The following is a 22,523-nucleotide window of genomic DNA, read 5'->3' on the forward strand; positions in this document are numbered from 1 at the left end:
ATTCCTTATATATTTTGGATATTAACCCATTGTCAGATGTATGGTTTGCAAATATTTTCTCCCATTCCAGAGGTTGTATCTTCACTCTGTTGATTGTTTCTTTGACTGTGCGGAACCCTGTTAGTTTGATGTTATCCCATTTGTCTTATTTTTGCTTTTTGTTGCCTGTGGTTTTGGGGTCATATCCAGAAAAATCATTGCCCAAACCAATGTCATGGAGCTTTTTCCGTGTGTTTTCTTTTAGTGGTTTTACAGTTGCAAGTCTTATGTTTAAGTCATTAAACCATTTTTAGTTGATTTTTATATGCATTATAAGGGTCTGATTTTATTTTTTTACATGTGGATATCTAGTTGTTCCAACACCGTTTATTGAAGAGACTGTCCTTTCCCCATTGTGTGTTCTTGGCAATTTTGTTTTTTTAACTGTTTTATCCTACTTCTCATTTTCTTCATTTACCATGAAGTCAGTTAACTTTTTCTGATTATTAATTTGCAATAATTTGCCCTTTTGCTTCCACTGAGTTTTTGTTGTTGTTGTTTTTTGTTTGTTTTTTAACTGTAGTTGTCTAAATAACCTAGTAAATAAATACTCTAGAGGAAGAGACTCTGGGGCTAGATGGCAATTCAAGAGAGGAAGATAGATTAGGAAACTTTAAGGGAATAAATTATTTTTTCTTTAAGCACTACTTAGATTCAGAAGCATCCTACATGTTTGAGAAACTTCTTTTATTTAGACGAGACCATTTGATGCTAACATGACTAATTTGATATATTGTCTGAAATGGTAAGAACTTTAAATATTTTAAGTCTTTATATTTGAAATATGTGGCTGATACTATTTTATTACAGATAATGGGCTTGACATTCTAAAAGTAATGGAGTGAGATTACCTTCAAACCTGTATAGAAAGTAGTAAAACCTTAAACTGACTCTGTTCTTACTAATCTAGGGAATAATAATATCAGTAATTAGTTTCTTAGAGTTAGCACATGTGAGAGTCATCTGTAATGCTTTCTGATTCTCACAGTAACTCTATAGTATTACATATCCCTATTTTACAGACAAAGATAGTCAAGAAGATTAAGTTCTTTACTGTGTCAGGAAAAGAGACCTCAAACCCAAGTTCGAGAATTAGAACTTTTTCTGTTATATGTTACTGACTCATTAAAGTTTAAATGTCCTTAAAATTTCTTAAGAATTGCCCTAAGTAGATGATTCTCATCTCACCTTCTAGGTACACTGATTTCCTCTATAATATTTAGAAACAGGTACATTTTGTTTTGTTTTAATTTTAAAACATCCGAGATGGGCATGGAGAAGGCAAAATGATTATTTAAAAAAATTTTTTTTGTCTGCATTCCATTTTGAGTCTGCTAATTTTATTTTCTTCCATGTGATGTCAAATAAATATTCGCAGGTAAGTTATTGCAATAAATTATTGCAGATGTATGCTTCAGCTCATGGGATTTCTTGATGTACATGAGACTGGCTATCCTTATTTACAAACAACAGGTGTAATGTATGCCTTTTTTCTTGAAGATTCAGTAAAAAACAAGATGTTGAGAATCTTCGAGTAATATTCTACAAATGCAATTATTTACATTAAAAAATACTAAAAATAAAAAAAATCTGTAATGATGTTTATTACTCTAAACCCTGAACCTACTGATGTTTAAACTTTAGAGTGTTTTTAGTACAGTAGGAATATTTTAGGTTAAGGCATTATTCTTCCCAAGTCATCTAGAAAATCTTCATCATTTATTCTCTACTTGACAACTGATTTTTTTTTTTTTTTTAATATTTTAGTCTTTAAGGACACTTGTGTTAGGATCTGTTGCCTCCTTATAAAAGTTAAGTGGCCAGGCACGGTGGCTGACACCTGTAATCCCAGCACTTTGTGAGACTGAAGCAGGAGGATCGCTTGAGCCCAGGAGTTTCAGACCAGTCTGGGCAACATTGTGGGACTCTTCTCTACCAAAAAAAAAAAATTTTTTTTTTAAATTAACCATGTGTAGTCCCTGCTACTTGGGAGGCTGAGGCAGGAGGATCACTTGAGCCCAGGAGTTCGAGGCTGTAGCCTGGGTGACACAACAAGGCCCCATCTCTAAAAAATATATAAATAAATAAAGTTAAGGATGCTGCGTGGTTTATATGTTCAGAAAGAGATTGAGGTAATAAAAGAGTTTTTGGCCAGGCTCTGGCTTACGCCTGTAATCCCAACACCTTGGGAGGCCGAGGTGGACGGATCACTTGAGGTCAGGAGGTCGAGACCAGCCTGGCCAACATGGTGAAACCCTGTCTCTACTAAAAATAAAAAAAAAGAAGTTTGCATTTTAAACCATAAACAGTAATCATAGACTCTCTGATAAATTTGTTGTAAAGATTCTTTTGGTACTAAAAGGGCAGTACTTGAATATTTGCCTAAAGGAGGAAGTAAATGAATGTAGCTCTTTATATATTACTTACATCTTTATAATGCGTTGTCATCTGAAGAAATAAATGATGGTTTTGCCCATGCCACTGGGGCCAGGAAGTTGTGCTAAAAGTTGATGTAACATCCAACTGTATGTCCCTCAAACTCATGCTAACCTAGCATACCTTGCCCTTATCAGTTTCAGCAATCTGAGATTTGGCCCTTTATTAATATGTATCTGCCCAGGAGTTTCTAAAAGGTCAGATTTGTTTTGAGCCAGACTTCCAATGGCTACTCTGTTCTGAATCACACTGTGAAAAGAGGAAAAGATCTTTAGTTTGAAAACACACTTGGGCCCCTGTTATTCCATAATCCTTCAGTTACCATTCAGAACATTGGTCAGAGTAGATTTTGTCATGCATCTTATATATAAGCAGAGCTATATCTTACATCCACTTAGTAAGTTTGATGGCCTTCTTAATTAATTGGGAACAGTCAAAAAGCATTGTAACACTGTGGTATTTATCATCATTATATTTAAAACCTTGTATGAGAGATTTACACCTGTTTTTTTTTTAACTTCCTGAAAGAAAACAAAAAGACTTCTGAAGAAATCTGACAGTCTTGGTCCATCTATATGTGTTCTTGGTGAGTCTGGGCAATCAATCTTCCTGGGCGTTTCTCTCTTTGCAATTTTGAGATTGGAGATCCTTCTTTTTGTGACTATTTGAGTGTGCCAGAGAAAATTCAAAGTCAAGGAGAAAAACCTTCCAGCAGATGCAGAGATGGAACACTGGAAGCTAATAAAAGCTGCATCCCCTGTAGAGGCTCAGCAAAGGGCTGTCAAAAGTCAGAGTGGAGGATAGAACACAGACCAGTACCTTAATTAAGATATTTCCTAGTTTTTCAGGAGCTGACGTGACCTCAGATCATGCAGTTCAATTCAGAGTTCACTGCAGTTGTTAACCCATTTATGCCGGAGGTTGCAAGTTTTTTGTGTGAAAAATCAGATTTTGGCAATGACCTTGAGAAGTAGGATATACATAACTCCCACAAGCTTAGCGCACCAATAATGAAACTAAGAGATGAGAGGATTGCTATGTTACATAGTACACAGAAACACAAGAACAGAGTTGTGGCAACATGGCGGTAAGTAGTTGTATGAGAAGAAATGGCAGGAGGCAGATTGCCTGACAATACAGAACAAATAGCACAATAGAGGAAGCAGCTGGTGAATCTTGTACTCAGGAGACAAGTGAAGAGGAACACTAGAGATTCATTTCTATGGTGACAGGGTCCCATTTCAGTGTCCTTATTCTGAAAGTAATTTTGGCACTTTTATTGGAAAATAGTGAGATGTTAAACTTAGAAACGGTTTAGGAGATGCAACCCATAATGTGAAATGAAATTGTCTAAAGACCATTTTAGGAATACTTTTGTTCTTTATTTCAAATCTTATTTTGATGGTGATTTCAGAATTTCCTTCATTTTCAAGATTTCAAGTGAAATTTATTGGTGTAAAATCTGTGGGTCTCAAATAAAAAACAAAGCAGCATTTTCTTACGTTAGGTTTTTACGAATAAAATATTCTGGAGTTATTTCTGGTTTTGTTTTGTTTTTTTGAGACTGTCTTGCTCTGTTGCCAGGCTGGAGTGCAGTGGTGCAGTCATAGTTCACTGCAACCTCGAACTCCTGGGTTCAGTCAATTCTCCCACCTCAGCCTTCCAAATAGCTGGGACTACAGGTGTGCATTGCCACACCTGGCTAATTTTTGTATTTTTGGTGGAGACAAGGTCTCGCTATGTTGCCCAGGCAGGTCTCAAATTCCTGGTTCAAGCGATCCTTCTAACTTGACCTCCCAAAGTGCTGGGATTACAGGTATGAGCTATGGAATTTGGTTTTTAACCTTAATATTATACTAGTAAGTTAAATGACTAATTGATAAGGTTACATCACACCATACCCCCAAGTAAAGGTCAGTGAAGAAGTTTGGGAAATCATTCTACTTAATAATAAGCAAACTGCGTAATCTAAACTAATTAACCAGAAATGGCCCAAGTTGAAAGTGTTATTACTCTTTGTAATTCTTTTTCATCCATTATGATTCTTAACTTGCATTGTGGTTTTTGCTTTTAGTACAATTTCATTTTACCTTAAGGATACTTACATGCTTGTAAAAGAAACGCTGAAATCAATTTTGTGTAAGTAGTTAGGAAGTAGGGTTTTGTTTGTTTGTTTTTGAGATGGAGTCTCGCTCTGTCACCCAGGCTGAAGTGCAGTGGTGCGTTCTCGGCTCACTGCAAGCTCCACCTCCCTGGTTCACGCGATTCTCCTGCCTCAGCCTCCTGAGTAGCTAGGACTACAGGTGCCCACCACCACGCCCAGCTAATTTCTTTTTGTATTTTTAGTAGAGATGGGGTTTCACCATGTTAGCCAGGATGGTCTTGATCTTCTGACTTCGTGATCCGCCCACCTCGGCCTCCCAGAGTGCTGGGATTACAGGCATGAGCCACTGCGCCCAGCCGGAAGTAGGTTTTTTGAAGAGTCAGCTGAAAACAACTGTTGCCGTATTCGGAATTTAAAATTTTAATTTGAAAATATTATAACTGAGAAATTATTGTATATATTTATGGTATACAGCGTGATGTTATGATACATGTATACGATGCAGAATGATTAAATCAAGCTATTTAACATAGCTGTCACCTCAAATACTATTTTTGTGGTCAGAAATTTGAAATTTATTATCTCAGGAATTTTGAAATGTACAATACATTATTATTAACTGTTCTCACCATGCTATGAAAATAGATCTCAACAAACTTATTCTTCCTGTCTTACTGAAACTTTGTACCCTAGTTTTAAAATTTTAATACATTTATTTGGTTCGAAATTTAGAAAGTATAAAAGGATAATCTGTGAAAATCTCTTTCCATGAGTTTCCATTCTCACATTTTGTACATTATTCCACGTGTGTGTGAATGTTGGTCTTGTAGAATGAATTTCCTAGAAATGGAATTGCCAGTTTACAGAGGTCGTGCATTTGTAATTTGGTAGACACTGCTACCAGAATATAAGAGGATAAGTTGCCCTACACCCTGTATAAAACTACGTATTATTGTAAACTCTTTCACCTTTGCCAGCCTAATGGATTTTTTTTTTAACAAATGCTAGTTTCAATTAGCATTTCTCTGAGGAGTGTGGTGTTAGTGTCTCCTTAAGAGCTATTTATGTTTCTTTTTATATGAACCGATTGTTGATTCCTTTACCGCCTATTATTTACCATTCTTTTATTCTTCCTTTCTGAAGTTCAAGCCTCCTCCTGCTATTTCCTTTCTCTTTGGAGAACTTCCTTTAACCAATTTTTTTTTTTTAAGGTTAGGTCTACTGGTGACAAATTATTCTAGTTTTCTGAAAATGTCTTTATTTCATCAGGGTTTAGGGGATGGTTTCAGGATGAAACTGTTCCACCTCAGATCATCAGGCATAAGCGTTTAATAAGGAGTGCTCAGCTTAGATCCCTCGTATGCACAGTTCACAATAGGGTTTGTGCTCCTCTGAAAATCTAATGCTGTCACTGATCTGACAGGAGGTGGAGCTCCAGTGGTAAGGCTTGCGTGCCTGCCACTCACCTTCTGCTGTGTGACCTGGTTCCTAACAGGCCACGGATCAGTACCAGGGACCATGGCTCTTCATCTCCATGTTCTGACATTACGTTGACTATGTATATCGGTATACTGTTAAGTTAAATAATACTTGTGACTTTGAGAAGGATACAGTTTCAATCATATTCTCAATATGCCTTAATCATATTTTAAAATTTAGGTTAACACACATTCTGAAACTCAAGCCACAGTCTTACAGAATCAATATTGATATTGTGATATCTCCCAATTTTTTGCCTTTTTACCCTTCTGTCCTTTAATGCCATCTCTTTCTCAATTATTTTCTCTCATTTTTTTTCTGAGCAGACTTATACAAAAAGGAACGTAAATTAAATTTGCCAAATATCAAAAGAGAGGAACTTTTTATTTTTTATTTTTTTGGAACGGAGTCTCAATCTGTCTCCCAGGCTGGAGTGCAGTGACGCAATCTCAGCTTACTGCAACCTCCGCCTCCCAGTTCAAGAGATTCTCTGCCTCAGCCTCCCGAGTAGCTGGGATTACAGGTACCCTCTACCATACTCAGCTAATTTTTGTATTTTTAGTAGAGACGGGTTCACCATGTGGGCCAGGCTGGTCTCGAACTCCTGACTTCAGGTGTTCTGCCTGCTTTGGCCTTCCAAAGTGCTGGGATTATAGGCGTGAGCCACCACTCTCCACTGAACTTTTTAATCTTAGAGCTTTTTTATTTGTTAAATCGGGACGGAGTCTCACTCTGTTGCCCAGGCTGGAGTGCAGTGATGCAATCTCGGCTCACTGCAACCTCTGCCTCCTAGGTTCAAGTGATTCTCATGCCTCAGCCTTCTGAGTAGCTGGAACTACAGGCGCCCATCACCATGGCTGGTTAATTTTTGTATCTCTAGTGGAGGCGGGGTTTCACCATGTTGGCCAGGCTGGTCTCGAACTCCTGGCTTCAAGTGATCTGCCTGCTTTGGTGTCCCAAAGTGCTAGGATTACAGGTGTGAGCCACCACCATGCCTGGCCTATTTTCCTCTTATAGTTAATGTTTTCTGATTATCGGGCAGATTATATTCCTATAAAAACAGTTATAAATCTCTTTCTGGCCTTCCATTTCATTTATTTACTTTGAGGAGGAGTCTTGCTTTGTCTCCCAGGCTGGATTGCAGTGGTGCAATCTTGGCTTACTGCAATCTCCACCTTTGGGGTTCAAGCGATTCTCGTACCTCAGCCTCCCTAGTAGCTGGGATTACGCGTGTGCACCACCACACTTGGCTAATTTTTGTATTTTTAGTAGAGACAGTTTTGCCATGTTGGCCAGGCTGGTCTCGAACTCCTGACCTCAACCGATCCACTAGCCTTGGCCTCCCAAAGTGGTGGGATTACAGGCATGAGCCACTGCACCCAGACTTTTCATTTTATCATGTTATCTTGCTTCACTAGAATGTTTTCTTCAAAAGTGATATGTAAATTAAATAATTGTTTATGAAATGTATTTAATACACTTGGTAAGTGGGCATGCTGTTGTGTGGTATGGTGTTTTGTTGTTGTTGTTTTGGAGACAGGTTCTCACTCTGTTCCCCAGGCTAGAATGCAGTGGTGCAATCATGGCTCACTGCAGCCTCGACCTCCTAGGCTTAAGTGATTCTCCCTGCTCAGCCTCCCAAAGTGCTGGAATTACAGGCATGAGAAGCCATGCCCCTAGCCAGTGGGCTTGCTTTTTTTTTTTTTTAATTTCAAACACTAAATGGGCTTGCTTTTAAAGTAAATCAACTGTGATGTATTTCTCATAGGAAAGAATCTCAGTGCAAAATAAATAGAAATCAGACTGGTGATTAAAGCTTTTTTAATTGTGGGGTAAAGAGTTACCATATTTTAACAAGTATATTTTATGTTTAAGTGTAGTATTTTTATTTTGCTTGCACAATTTTATGTTTTTATTTCATTGTGAATTTATTTTCTGTGTTAGATTTCCTTAAAATTTGATTTTTTCCCCCTGCAAATCCCTCAGGTTTATTAGTTTAGCATATATAAGTAGATTTTTCAGGTTATATGTTTTTTCATACCCACTCTGTCTCACCAGCAGCATAGGTATTGGATTCAGGTTAACAGTTGGGCTCGTGAGACAAAATTAGCTTCACCAGGCACTAAGGTTACTTACCCTTAAGAAAGGATATAGGGCAGGAAACGGCATGGCTGGTACATCAACAGCATAGAGGCGCTGTCATGATTTCCAGGCACAGCTTGCGTATATCCCAAACATCTCACACTTGATAATGTACCTGTTCCTTAGAAACATAACTGGGTAAGGAAGGATTATCTTAGTTCAGTGAAGCCATTACATCTACGGTCTCTTCAGCTTTTATACCTTGTTCCCATTCTCAAGTGCAGCAACATCTCATCAGTACTGGAAAAGCAGTCTGCACAGTGAACCGGAAGTCCTTGGTCAAGTACAAGTAACTTCAGCCAGATTTTCATGTATCTTGGGTTTAGTATATTCCTGTAAATTATCAGTTACAAATTTCCAGGATGATTCAGGCACAGCAGCACATGTGCCTGTAGTCCTAGCTACTCAGGAGACTGAGAGAAAGAGGATTACTAGAGCCCAGGAGTTTGAGGCCAGCCTGTGCAACATAGCAAGACCCCATCTTCATAAATAAACAAGGTTAGGCATGGTAGCCCACACCTGTAATCCCAACACTTACGGAGGTTGAGACAGGAGGATCCCTTGAGCCCAGGAGTTCGAGACTAGCCTAGGCAACATGGGGAGAACTTGTCTCTACAAAAATAAAAATTAAAAAAATTAGCAGGGCATGGTGGCATACACCTGTGTTCCCAGTTACTCAGGAGGCCAAGACAGAAGTATCACTTGAGCCCGGAAGGTCAAGACTGCAGTGAGCTATGGTCTGCACTCTAGCCTGGGCAACAGAGCAAGACCCTGTCTCCAAAAAAAAAAAAAAAAAAAAAAAGGCAAGGATAAATTTTCCAAATACCAAATCTTCAGATGTTCCTGAGGCTAAGGTGGGGCTAAAGGAAAGGTCACAAATCAGCTGTTAACCCTTTCAACTAAGGTTCTGTAACCAAACAACCAACAGATAATCCAAAGATATATTTTCTTTGTTTTCCTTGACTTTTTATTGTGGAACATATTAATTTATACACAAGTGAATAAAATAATATAACACCTTTTCTTTAGCTAGCTTCAGGAGTTTATTTATGGCCAATCTTGTTTTACCCATCATTAGCCACTTTTCCCTTTCCTATTATTTTGAAACAAATTCCAGGCATATTATTTTATCAATAAATGTTATTTCTAAAAGATGATTCTTAAAAACAATACCATAATGATACACACATACACATTCCTAAATATAAAAAATCCTGACAGTGTTCAGATTGTAATTGTTTCGTTAATGTTAATTAATTTTTTGCTGTGTGAATCAATCCAAATGAAGTTCAGACATTGAAATTGGTCTTGTAAGTTGTGTTTTGTTTTTTAATAAATTCCCTCACCATCTTGTTTTATGTTTCCTTGAAATGTATTTCTCAAAAAAGGTAGGTCATTTGTCATGTAGCATTTTCTATAATTGAACATACTGGATTTTACTAATTGAGTCCTTACTATGTTATGTAATGTTGATCAGATGCAGTTGTGACTTGAAATTCCTTTTAATGAAAACAGGAGTCACACAGGACAAGTTGTCTCTGTGTTTTGCAGCAGCCATGGGTTATCAGTGCCTCACAAGAAGTTGTAAAACAATGATATTTTAACACTATGATTTCTTTTTCATTTATTCCTGGAATGCTTCTGACAAAGAGCTATTTCCCTTCATCCATTTCATTAGCCAGTGGTGCAGTTTGTACCACAAAGGCAAGATAAATGCTTTATACTTTATGAGTATCACTGTGAACTAATGTATTTCTAATATCATCTGATATATCTCAATTTATTGTAGTTCTCATGTATATATCAATATTGTCCCATCTTTGGCCCCAGTTAGCCTCTTCAAATCCACCATGATTTGAATGAGTATACCTTTAGATGGGTCAAGCTCCTCCCAATTTGTAGTATCTTCTTCTAATTCTTGTTGTGTTACACCTTCTAGCTTCACTTATTTATATTAATTGATCCTTTAAACTCTGAGTTTTTTTTTACCCTTTTTAAAGTTACTGCTTCCTTAACTGAAATAAAATTTCAATTTAAAATGACTTTTTGTAGAGTCCCCAAAACATTCTATTCATCATGGGCAATTGACTTCCCTCTGTTATGAGTCTCCTCTTGAGCTAAATTTCTTAATTATTAGAAGACTGCTTGGGCATTGAAATATAAGCCCATGCCAGTGAAATCCATTTCTTATCTCTCCATGTTGCTGTAAAGCAGTTTTTCTGTTATTTCCCTGCACTAGTTCTGCCAATCTTGATAATAAGAGGGAAAGTGGAAAACTACAAGATTAGAACATGGGACTCTTCATTGTTATTCTGTGCTTTTAAAAAAATTTCTTATTCAGATGTTTGTTAACATTAGTTTAGCATTTTAGACTCACCTATTTTTTAAAGTGCTTTGGATTAATAGATAAAACTTTGACCAGTGAATTCTGGAGATCTGGACTCTAATCCTGAGTCTTGACTCCTTTCCTGTACTTGCCAGTTCACATAGCTGGATGATCTAAGTGCTAAATACTGAACTTAGTGAGAATCTGCAGAAAATTTAAATCTCCTTCCACAAAGTTTGTCTAAAAATTGTTGATCAAAACCTTTTTGTTTTTATTAAAGTTAAGAAAGAAGAAAAGAAAAGGCATAAATCATCATCATCTTCCTCCTCCTCATCTAGTGACTCAGATAGCTCAAGTGATTCTCAGTCCTCTTCTGATTCCTCTGATTCCGAAAGTGCTACTGAAGAGAAATCAAAGAAAAGAAAAAAGAAACATCGGAAAAATTCCCGAAAACACAAGAAAGAAAAGAAAAAGCGAAAGAAAAGCAAGAAGAGGTCTTAATTTTACTTTTCTAATGCTAGCTTTATATTCTGATTTCCTTTCTGTAAATCTGTTAGGATTTTGGGTCAATTATATGAAACTGTTAAAATAGTGAGAAATATAGCATGGAGCGTAGGACTTTTGATATTCCAGAGTCTATAGATTAAATTTTGGGTACGTTCATTTTCTTTTGAAACAAAACCTATCAGTTCATTTTTTTGTGTACTCAATGAAATAATACAGCTTTGGTGTTACAGATTTGTGTGTTTTATAGGAGGATTATGGGATTTATGAAAATTGCAGAAAACCACCAGTTGTTTTTCCTATTTTCAGTAGCAGTCCCCTTTGCTCTTACGATAGCATAAGGATAGAAAGCAGATAATGTCAGTGTATTTTACTTTCTTTTCCATTTTGTTTGAAATAATCTGTGTTTGTACTAAAACTTGTCTTCATCTGCCTATGGCTCAAATGCAATTAATTTCTTTACCCATGTTTTAAAGTATTTTAAATTTATCAGAGTGCATTGCTCACATAGTTTCATATTTTTTATCCATTTTGTAGGAAAATATTTTTTGAGAGTGTGATAATCGAAACGTTTTGTTTTGTTTGTTTTTTGATTGGTTAGTTGGTTTGTCAGAGGAATAGAAGATTTTTCCCATGCGATCACATCTTTGGTAAGGACAGGATGTTTATATTATAGTGATATAAAGGAAAGAAATACCAACAATTGGATACTTCCGTAAGGACATAATAACCAACTGTAACTTGTTTTGTGTGTTTCTGTCTGTTAAGTGCATCTAGTGAGAGTGAAGCTGAAAATCTTGAAGCACAACCCCAGTCTACTGTCCGTCCAGAAGAGATCCCTCCTATACCTGAAAATAGATTCCTAATGAGAAAAAGTCCTCCTAAAGCTGATGAGAAGGAAAGGAAAAACAGAGAGAGAGAAAGGGAAAGAGAGTGGTATGTGAATGTGTATATTTTGCCTTACATGGTTTACCATAGAACTTTTCTTTTTAAAAAGTTATTTATTTTAAACAAGATTTAATTGGTGACCTTGTCCCAAGATTGAAATCTTTTTTATAAAATGTTCTTCCGCAAAGTTCTTTTTTGCCAACCACATAACTAGAAAGGGAAATTGACTTAAATTACAAGTAGGTTCTGAAGTAAAGTTACACATAATAAACACTAATACAAAAAAGAGATGTTAAGCAGCATTCCAAGCCAATAACAAGATACTGTTTAACCAGTAAAACAAGATAGTGTTTTATAGTGTTATTTGTGTACAGTAAACTCTTAAGCAAGTAAGAATCTTGGTTTTTCAGTTTGTCTAATAGGAAAAACTGCTGTTTTCCTTACTTGGTTTACAACATTGTAATAAAAATTGATGTCATGTTCAAATCCTGAAAAAAGCTTACTACGTAAATCTACATTATTAATATCTGTAATGCTAATGGTTCCTTATCAGTCATTTTAATAACTATGTCCAGGCTGGGCGCAGTGGCTCACGCCTGTAATCCCAGCACTTTGGGAGGCTGAGGCGGGCAGATCACGAGGTCAGGAGATGGAGACCATCCTGGCTAACATGGTGAAACCCCATCTCTACTAAAAATACAAAAAATTAGCCGGGTGTGGTGGCTGGCGCCTGTAGTCCCAGCTACTCAGGAGGCTGAGGCAGGAGAATGGCATAAGTAAACCTGGGAGGCGGAGCTTGCAGTGAGCTGAGATCACGGCACTGCACTCCAGCCTGGGTGACAGAGTGAGACTCCGTCTCAAAAATAATAATAATAATAATAATAATAATAATAATAATAATAACAACTATGTCCAAAAGTAGAAAAAGGAATATTGAAATATTTTTCTTAGTAATGATCAGAAATACATTGTCATAATACAAGTAATAAAATTCTTGGCCAGGCATAGTGGCTCACACCTATAATCCCAGCACTTTGGGAGGCCAAGGTGGGCAGATCACTTGAGCCACCATGCCCAGCTAATTTTTTGTATTTTTAGTAGAGACCGGGTTTTACTGTGTTAGCCAGGGTGGTCTCCATCTCCTGACCTCATGATCCACCCACCTCAGCCTCCCAAAGTGCTGGGATTACAGGCATGAACCACCGCGCCCGGCCCAGATTCATTTTTATTAAAGTAACATGTCCGGCCAACAAAAGTTTTTAGAAAAATGTGTTAACTTTCTGTTTGCTTCCTTCTAGTAATCCACCTAACTCCCAGCCTGCTTCATACCAGAGACGACTTTTAGTTACTAGATCTGGCAGGAAAATTAAAGGAAGAGGACCAAGGGTAGGTGATTCTTTCCCCAGAGATCTTCACAATATTGCATTTGTCTTCCTTAAATAATTTTAGGGTGTTTCTTAAATATTATTTTAATGTGCAAGTAACTAAAATTTAGGGGAGATGCAGGCATTGAATTATATATTCTCTTTCTTAAGCAGCTTCTGTATGTTGGTACTTCCCAACAGAAAATCCATGAGATATGAATAGATTTTACATTTACATGGTATAAAATGGGATCGAGGTCTTTCTTGTCTCCCGTGTTTCTTGGCAATCACTGTATCTCTATTCTTGTTAAAAATAAATAAAAATTAACCCTATTCTTGTATTTTATTCTTTTTTTATTTACTAGAGTGTCCTCATCAGAATTTAAATATCTTGTGCTTTCACAACTTTATAGAAACTTGGCTATACTTTCCTGTCTTATGTCTTCACTTCCTACTTATTCCTCAAGCATTTTAGTTGTCTTCCACTACCGTTGTTCTGCTGAAAACAGCACTTGATACATAATCAGCTCCATGTCACAAATTCCAGTGGATTCTTTTCAGTCTTCATCTTACTTAATCTTGCTCCTTGTAATATTCTTTCCACCCCCCCCCCTTTTTTTTTTGAGATGGAGTCTCAGTTTGTTGCCCAGACTGGAGTGCAGTGGCATGATCTCGGCTCACTTTAACCTCTGCCTCCCAGGTTCAAGCAGTCCTGCCTCAGCTCCCCCTAGTAGCTGGGATTACAGGCACATGCCACCATGCCTGGCTAATTTTTGTATTTTTACTAGATACAAGGTTTCACCATGTTGGCCAGGCTGGTCTCAAAACTCCTGACCTCAGGTGATCCACCTGCCTGAGACAGGGTCTCATTTTCACCCAGGCTGGAGTGCAGTGATACAATCAAGGATCACTGCAGCCTCAACCTTCCAGTCTCAAGCAATCCTCCCACCTCACCCTCCCAAGTAGCTGGGACTACAGGTGAGCATCACCACATCTGGCTAATTTTTGTATTTTTTTGTAAAAATGGGGTTTCGTCATGTTGCCCAGACTGGTCTTGAACTCCTGAGCTCAAGCGATCTGCCTGCCTCAGCCTCCCAAAGTCCTAGAATTACAGGCGTGAGCCACCGTGTCCACCCATTTACCTAACCTTTAAATACTGTAGTACCTCAGGGTTCCCATTCAACTCTTCTCACACTGCATATACTCCTTGAGCAATCTCATGACTCCCATGGCTGGTAACTGTCAAATTTTTATCGGCATTTTTCAACTCCAAAGACTCATTTGACTAATGAGTACCTCAAACTTGGCTTTTACAAAGTTGAGCACAAGCTCTTCCTCTTCAAATCTGAACCTTCTTTAGGTTACTGATTTTAGTGACGGGCACCACCACCTGTGCAGTTCCTTCCCAAGAATAATCTGATTCTCCCCTTTCAGTTTATACCTTAACTATGCAAGTAACTTAACTATGGTAAGATACATGAATATATCTTACCCATCACCGAATACTGTCATTTCTGCCTCCTAAATATTCAGAAATTCATGTGTTTCAAGGTTTACCCCTGCCATGTTAATTCAACTCCATCATATTGTCTGAGCTGTAAATTTTGATAGTTCTCAATTTTTTTTAATCTCAGTACCTCTTTCATGTTAAAAATTACTGAGGACCCAAAAGAACTTCTGTTGGTGTGGGTTATATCTATCAATATTTACTCTTTTAGGAATTAGTACTGAGAAATACTTGAAACATAAGAATATATAAGCACACATTCCATTAGCTGTGAAAGTAATGATATCAAAACATGTAAACTGAATAACACTATTGTATGATAATGAAATAATGAAAATGGAACAGGCAAATACTGTGATATTATGATGAAAATAGTTTTGACCCTGAGTCTTTAGATCCTAGATCCCACTTTGAGATTCACTGTCTGATCTTTTTTTTAAAATAGTAGCCAGAATTGTCATTTAAAAATGAAAGTCTGATTTTTGTGCCACTCCTTTACCATTGATCTTAGGGTAAATCCAAAATAACTACAATGGCCTATGACACTACACAAAACCTAGTCCTTGCTTACCTCATCAATGTTATGTAGTACTACTTTCCCTTGCAGTTTTTAGATTTGGCCATGTTTGGTCTGTCTTCTCATCATTTCTAAAGCATGCTATGTTTCTTCTTAACTCAGAACCTTCCTGTCAGCATCTTTTCCCTTTTCCTTTTATACCCATTCTATTATAGCTGCATATATGTTTAACACATGTAATTATATGTTCATTCACATGCTCTCCAAGTCCTGTAGAATATAAGTTCCAGGAAAGCACACTCATATATCTTGGCTCACTAATGTTTTCTCAGTATGTAATAGAGTGTTTGGTCATCCTAAGGGTTGAATAAGTGAACATCTACACATTTACTCTGTTTTCCCCACAATATGAGAAATATTTGCTTTGAAACATTAAGTATATATAACATTTAGATTGGAACTTGGCAACTTATAAGTTGCTCTAGCATTACTTGGTTAGGACTCTTCCATGGAGAAGACGTATGGCTAGCAGCTAAAGTTTTTGTGATTAATGTTTCTTGGAATTTGCAACATGACAACTTAAGTTTCTCTGCCTCATTGATTTCCTATATGAAAATTGGGAAATTTTAGTAATTTTCAGGGTATAGAAATATCAGACGTTTTATTTTAACCTGGAAACATATACTTTTAAGCTACTGTTTTAATGTTTTTTATATTTTTTTTATTTTGTACCCCTTACTACCTCCTGACCCTCACCCCAGTACTTCCCTCCCTCCCAGCACCCATGCGAGTCCCTCTATACTTCTATACATTAATTTTTCCCCATTTTAATTTTCTTTAGCGTTATCGAACTCCTTCCAGATCCAGATCAAGGGATCGTTTCAGACGTAGTGAGACTCCTCCACATTGGAGGCAAGAGATGCAGAGAGCTCAAAGAATGAGGGTATCAAGTGGTGAAAGATGGATCAAGGGGGATAAGTAAGATTTAACTATTATTATTTCAAATGTAATGATAAGTATTTGTTTTTACTATTATACATAAAGTTATTGTCATTTTAGTTATTGCTGAATACCTTAAGAAAAGTAGAATATCATTTTAGCTAATAATATCTACAATTCTTTTCCTAATAACATTTCCCCAATTCTTTTTCTTATTTTTTAGGAGTGAGTTGAATGAAATAAAAGAAAATCAGAGAAGTCCAGTTAGAGTAAAAGAGAGAAAAATAACAGATCACAGGAATGTATCTGAGAGTCCAAACAGAAAAAATGAAAAGGAGAAGAAAGTTAAAGACCATAAATCTAACAGCAAAGAGAGAGACATCCGAAGAAATTCAGAAAAAGATGACAAATATAAAAACAAAGTGAAGAAAAGGGCCAAATCTAAAAGTAGGAGTAAGAGCAAAGAGAAATCAAAGAGTAAAGAAAGAGATTCAAAACATAATAGAAATGAAGAAAAGAGGATGAGGTCAAGGAGTAAAGGAAGGGATCATGAGAATGTTAAAGAAAAAGAAAAGCAGTCTGATTCTAAAGGAAAAGATCAGGAAAGGAGTAGAAGTAAAGAGAAGTCTAAACAGTTAGAATCAAAGAGTAATGAGCATGATCACAGTAAAAGTAAGGAAAAGGATAGACGCGCACAATCCAGGAGTAGAGAATGTGATATAACTAAAGGTAAACACAGTTATAATAGCAGAACAAGAGAACGAAGCAGAAGTAGGGACAGAAGCAGAAGAGTGCGATCAAGAACCCATGACAGAGATCGCAGCAGAAGCAAGGAGTACCATAGATACAGAGAACAGGAATACAGGAGAAGAGGACGGTCACGAAGCCGAGAGAGAAGAACACCACCAGGAAGATCAAGAAGTAAAGATAGGAGGAGAAGGAGGAGAGACTCACGGAGCTCAGAGAGAGAAGAAAGTCAAAGCAGAAACAAAGACAAATACAGAAACCAAGAGAGTAAGAGCTCACACAGAAGAGAAAATTCTGAGAGTGAGAAAAGAATGTACTCTAAAAGTCGTGATCATAATAGCTCAAATAACAGCAGGGAAAAAAAGGCTGATAGAGATCAAAGTCCCTTCTCAAAAATAAAACAAAGCAGTCAGGACAATGAATTAAAGTCCTCCATGTTGAAAAATAAGGAGGATGAGAAGATCAGATCCTCAGTGGAAAAAGAAAACCAAAAATCAAAAGGTCAAGAAAATGACCATGTACATGAAAAAAATAAAAAATTTGATCATGAATCAAGCCCTGGAACAGATGAAGACAAAAGCGGATGAGTGAGTTATATAAACTTACTTCCATTCTGTTTCGGATTTTAAGTTTGAGAGACTTGCTAATGAATCTCATTTATGTTGTTTTCCTTTTCATTGTTTTTGGATTGTTTTATGTTTGTCCTTTTTTTTCTTAATGTGGATTTCATTGAGTTGATTTTTTGATAATCTGCAATCTGGATAATTTGTACTGCTAAAGTTTTAATAAACTCGACATGAGAAAAACACTTTGGTGTAGTACTGTGTGCTGTGTTTAACTATTTTATGTATGCATTACTGTGTTGCAACAATTAGCCAATAGCATCCTAATTTGTTTAGTCAGCCATTTGGAATGGTTGCAATGCATTGTTGCAAAAGCTTGTGTTTCTCATGATTAAAGTAACTTTAGAAGCCACTAGAAGACATCTTGTATAGATTTTCTGATTGCGTTATAAATAGAGGTTTGCAGCGGTTTCTTTTAATTACACAGAAGCAGGGTCCTAATAACCTGAGATCTTAAATCATCACTTTTGATTTTATAGTAATTTGTGCTTTAAAATAGATGTATTTATATTGCACTTCATACTCTATTCTTTATAGTTCGAGCCATAGCTTGTTTCCTATTAATGCTTTTCCTGTCTGGTTGTGTTTTACTTAACTGCCTATAAAAATCATAAGAGTAATTTTTTTCAGTTGATGTACTGATTGAGCTTGAGTTGCTGTTATACAGCATTTGACAGGAACTATACCTTGGAAAATCAGATTGTGATTCTCAGTTCTGTGTTGCTTTTGGTTTGAAGAGTTTTGGGAACGTTTTAATTATTAATTACCCTTCTCTAAAATTAAAAAAAAAAAAGCTTTTCTCATTAAAACATACCATTTGTGCAGGTCCTTAAGCTATACAGATTCTAAAAATTGTTAGTATTGAGACATTAACTTCTAAGATTTCTCTTTTTTGGCCTCCAACCTATATAGAATTGAGTGTTAACTCTGCATGGATTTTGTTTGTTTGTTTTAATTGAACTGACTTCTCTAACTCTCATAGCTGTGAGTTCCAAATGGCAAGAAAATGCATCTTTTCTATATATGTATCACGATAGGCTATAGCATGTTTATGACTCTGGTTTCTTTCTCTTCAGGTGGTTTTATACCATTACTGTTAATGTTATTTTAACTTGGCATGTATAACATTGCCATATAGAGTAGAGTAGAAAGTTGCAAATTTTGATAGTTTACAGAGTTAAACACTAAACATATCCAAAGTCCATTTAGAGTTTTGGGTGTTGTATTTTGCCATTTTTGTGATGTGTGGCCTTTTATTCTGTAATCTCTTCTAAATAAAACATTGAACATCCAGCAAACATAAAACCTGCCTCATTTGAAAAGGAATTTCAAAATTCCAATTAATAGGATTCTCTAGAGAGTTTTGTACTTTAATATTTGTCAGTGTAGTGTCAACTCTGTTACCAAGGTAGCTTCTTGGTAAATCCAGTAGCTACTCAATGCTATTTGTACTGAATAAAGCAATTATTAACATGATACTTCCCACTATTGATTAATGCAATATTGATATATTTGGCGTTGTGGTAGCTGTTGCAGAATGAATAGTGTAATGACCATAAGATTGCTTGGAAAATTGTAATACAGATATCCACAATGAATTCTTTCCAAAATTTTTTTTTCCGATGATAAAAGTAGTAGATGTTTATTATAAAATCCAAGGTGATTGATTCCTTAGAGACTGACCACAAACCCACATTAGGGATAATTGAGTCTGAGTGCCCAAGCTATATAACGTTATGTAGTTTAAGCAAGTTATTGTTTGTCTTAATTTCAGTTAACTGCATTTTAAAATTGTTGTTATAAACTATTTGAGCTTTAAGAAAGGTGCTATTTAAGAAAGGATTTCTAATAACAGTTAAATATTTTTTTAAGTCCATGCTAAGTAAAAATTCTTACATGTTGTCTGATCCCAGAGCTTTATCTACTAAAAATTATACATAAGGATTTCCAAATCTTAGAGTTTCAGAAAGTAACCATAGGGAAAAAAAATTGTAGTAATTTCTATAGGCAATATTCTGTTTGGGTTATCAAAAGAGCAACTCCATGCTCCGCATTATTTATAGTCCTTATTTTAAAGTTTCATTAGCTCTCTTTACAGAACAGATGTGAAGGAGTTGAGAGGACAATCAACTAGATTTTATTTTTAGAATATAAAGAACATTTTTAAAATGATTAAACAGCATTAACTGTACCTCAGGATCTGCGCATGCATCTGAATAGCACACGGCTCAAATGGTCCTTTCCTTTTGTTACATTTAGTAGTTGTGCCATCTTTAGTTTTTGCTTTGAACATTGTTTTCCTAAAAGTCAACTATTACTTTCCCATCAAGTTGGTTTTATAGTTATGTCTAAATTTATGGTTCATGTCAAAGTATTTTTGACTTAATATCCTTTTAAAAATATTTAAACGGATTTATTGCTCAATTGGTGATAGCTGAGAAAATTTTTTCAATATGTAGAATTTTCATGGTTATTTTGTATGAATTATTTTTCTGGGTAAGCCATCTGCCACAGAAATTGACACTATGGTGAGATTAATGTTAATGAAATGAGCAGTAGAGAAGCTACTGGATTGCTTTAAAACATTCTTTGATTAAATTACTACATAGTTGGTAAGTTCATAGTTTTAAGTTACTTAATTGAAGCCCTCAGAAGTTGCAAAGAATTTATCTGATAAATCTGCCTTTGCACAAATGTGATACTGATGCATGGACGGCTTTGCGGAATGACCTTTGATATTTGTGCCTAGTGGAAGGTATGGAGCTAAACAATTAAAGAACTCTTCATTATGGATAGGCACATATTGGATCTCTGGTATTTTGGGTAGTGGTATTAACTTGACAATTCTAATTTATTTTAGTTAGTATATGTAGCAAGTTAGTATGTTTGTTAGTAGTTTATTGTACTTCATTCCAGTTGGTAATATAGTTTTCATCACACTAAACTTTTTATACTAAATTTCTGTAGAAGCTTGTTGGGTTTGCCTTCACCAGAAGGTACTTTAAATACCTACCATAGCTGATTTGTTATAAAGAAACAAAATGGGTGTTCTTCTGTTTCCTTTTGATTATGTTTACTGTAATTATTTCATTTTGGATTTATACATTTACAATTGAATAAGGATTATAGGTTGATAAGCTGTTTATTGTGAAAAGATGTGTTTTGTTACAAATACTTGTTTTAAAAATTAATAAGCCCCCAGGAAGTACAGCATTGACTGGCACAACTGCCCATAGTGGGCTTCCCAACTAACTGCCTTCAGTGGATTCGGGCAAGTGCAAAGTCTTTGGCCTATTGTGTGACAAAGAGGTATATATTAAAGGAAAAGAAAAATGACATGAATAAGAAAATTCCGTCAACAAGGTTGGAGTAGGGAGTTGTTGAGGGGTTTAGTTTGTTTTAAAAGGTATGGGAGGGAGTGGTGGGGTGGATTTGTGTTTCTGACTTTTTTTCTTTAAGCAAATTCCATATGTTACCAAAAGCACATGCTGTATATTTTCTTCCCCTTTTGTGTGTATATAGTATTTTGAAAGATAAATGAATTGGGTATTTGTATGTGGGATGTACAAAATTGTGGCCGCTCTCTTTGTGGAAGGAAAAAACATAAATGAAGTTAATGCACTTCTTTTCCTAGCCCAAAAGTCACTGTGATTATATTTTTTTAATGAAGTTTAGAAATAAAGCTGTTGTCTTCTCGATTGTAAAATTAGTTTCAAAATGCTGCTTCTCTTATCATTAGTCTAGTAATTGTTGAACTTTTCTGCAAACTGCATTTTACAAAATTGAAACTTGGAAGCTGTATTAACTTTTATAGTTAAACATTGTATTAAATAAACTATACTATAATAAACAGTTTGGTTTTGTATTTTTTAAATTGTATTATCCAGCCTTTTAAAAATTAAAAGCTAAATAATGAAAATAAACCAATTAAAACATACTTTTACTCTCAGATATACAGGTATTTACATTATGAAAAAACTGAACAAAGTTTTAACAATACTGAGCTTTAAGAATTTAGCCAGCAGGGAAAATTTCCAGGTTTGAGAATGTTCTAATGTAAATATTTAATCATAATACTTCAGATTGTAGTGTGTCTTTTGCCCCAGCAAACTTTCAGGGTTAAGCTCGGAATTTGTATTGCTGTCTACTAGATCACTACCATTTGCTTCTTAAGTCCTCCGCATTTTTTTCAGCATTAGGATCACTGTAATAGATCCTGTGCCTATAACACTTAGAGTGGTGAAGTCATGTAAACATAAATGTTAATTGAATTCTGTAAAACATTACCTAGTTTGGGGGCTGTTTTTTCTTACATTAGACATATGTAGGGAAAATGCACTTAGTTAACTTGAGAGTGCGTCATTGAAAATATATGCCTAGTTATACTGAATATTGACAATGAAAGGTATATACCTAGGTAAAAACCTTCTGAACATTCAGTAATTTGTATGTGTTAACACGTGAATATTATTAAACTCCCAAAATCTGGAGTGTTCTTAAAAGCTTTATCCAAGAAAATGTATAAAATGCGAGTGCAACAAATGAACTGCAAACTGTGCATTAAAATAACTTCAGGCATCAATTTGCTTTTTCTATTTACTTCCTAGGTTTCTTTCCTAAACATATTTCCTTACCTGATAACTTTGTTATCATAATTTTGTTTCATAATTTTTACATTTCCCCACTCCCATCAAAGTCCTCTCAGTAATCAGAATGCCTTGTTCCAATTTGTCTTTGCCACAGATTTTATCTACGAGTTTCTCTTATCAAATCAGCAGATTAGAGTAGTTGCGTTTCCACTGCTGTGCCATTCAGTTCTTTTCATTGAATTATTTTGTGATTAACATTGTGTAGCCTTACCTTTCTTCTCAGTATACTCTAGTAGAAAGCCCAGCCCAATTTAAAGTA

At 35.8% G+C, this 22,523-nt stretch overlaps 1 protein-coding gene across 7 annotated transcripts in view; it reads left to right on the forward strand.

The window, feature by feature from the left end:
• Nucleotides 1–17,800, forward strand: part of PPIG (peptidylprolyl isomerase G) — a 53,440-nt gene extending 35,640 nt beyond the window's left edge. For all 7 annotated transcript variants that reach the window (XM_001136477.7, XM_009443714.5, XM_016949997.4 and 4 more), the window contains 5 exons: nt 10,807–11,020; nt 11,799–11,966; nt 13,217–13,304; nt 16,148–16,284; nt 16,469–17,800. In XM_001136477.7, the coding sequence (XP_001136477.3) occupies nt 10,807–11,020; nt 11,799–11,966; nt 13,217–13,304; nt 16,148–16,284; nt 16,469–17,579 (1,718 nt within the window). In that variant the 3' untranslated portion in view covers nt 17,580–17,800. The remainder of the gene's footprint in view (nt 1–10,806; nt 11,021–11,798; nt 11,967–13,216; nt 13,305–16,147; nt 16,285–16,468) is intronic.
• Nucleotides 17,801–22,523: the final 4,723 nt, after the last annotated feature.

Source organism: Pan troglodytes, chromosome 13, assembly GCF_028858775.2.
Source record: "Pan troglodytes isolate AG18354 chromosome 13, NHGRI_mPanTro3-v2.0_pri, whole genome shotgun sequence".
Taxonomy (NCBI): Eukaryota; Metazoa; Chordata; class Mammalia; order Primates; family Hominidae; genus Pan; species Pan troglodytes.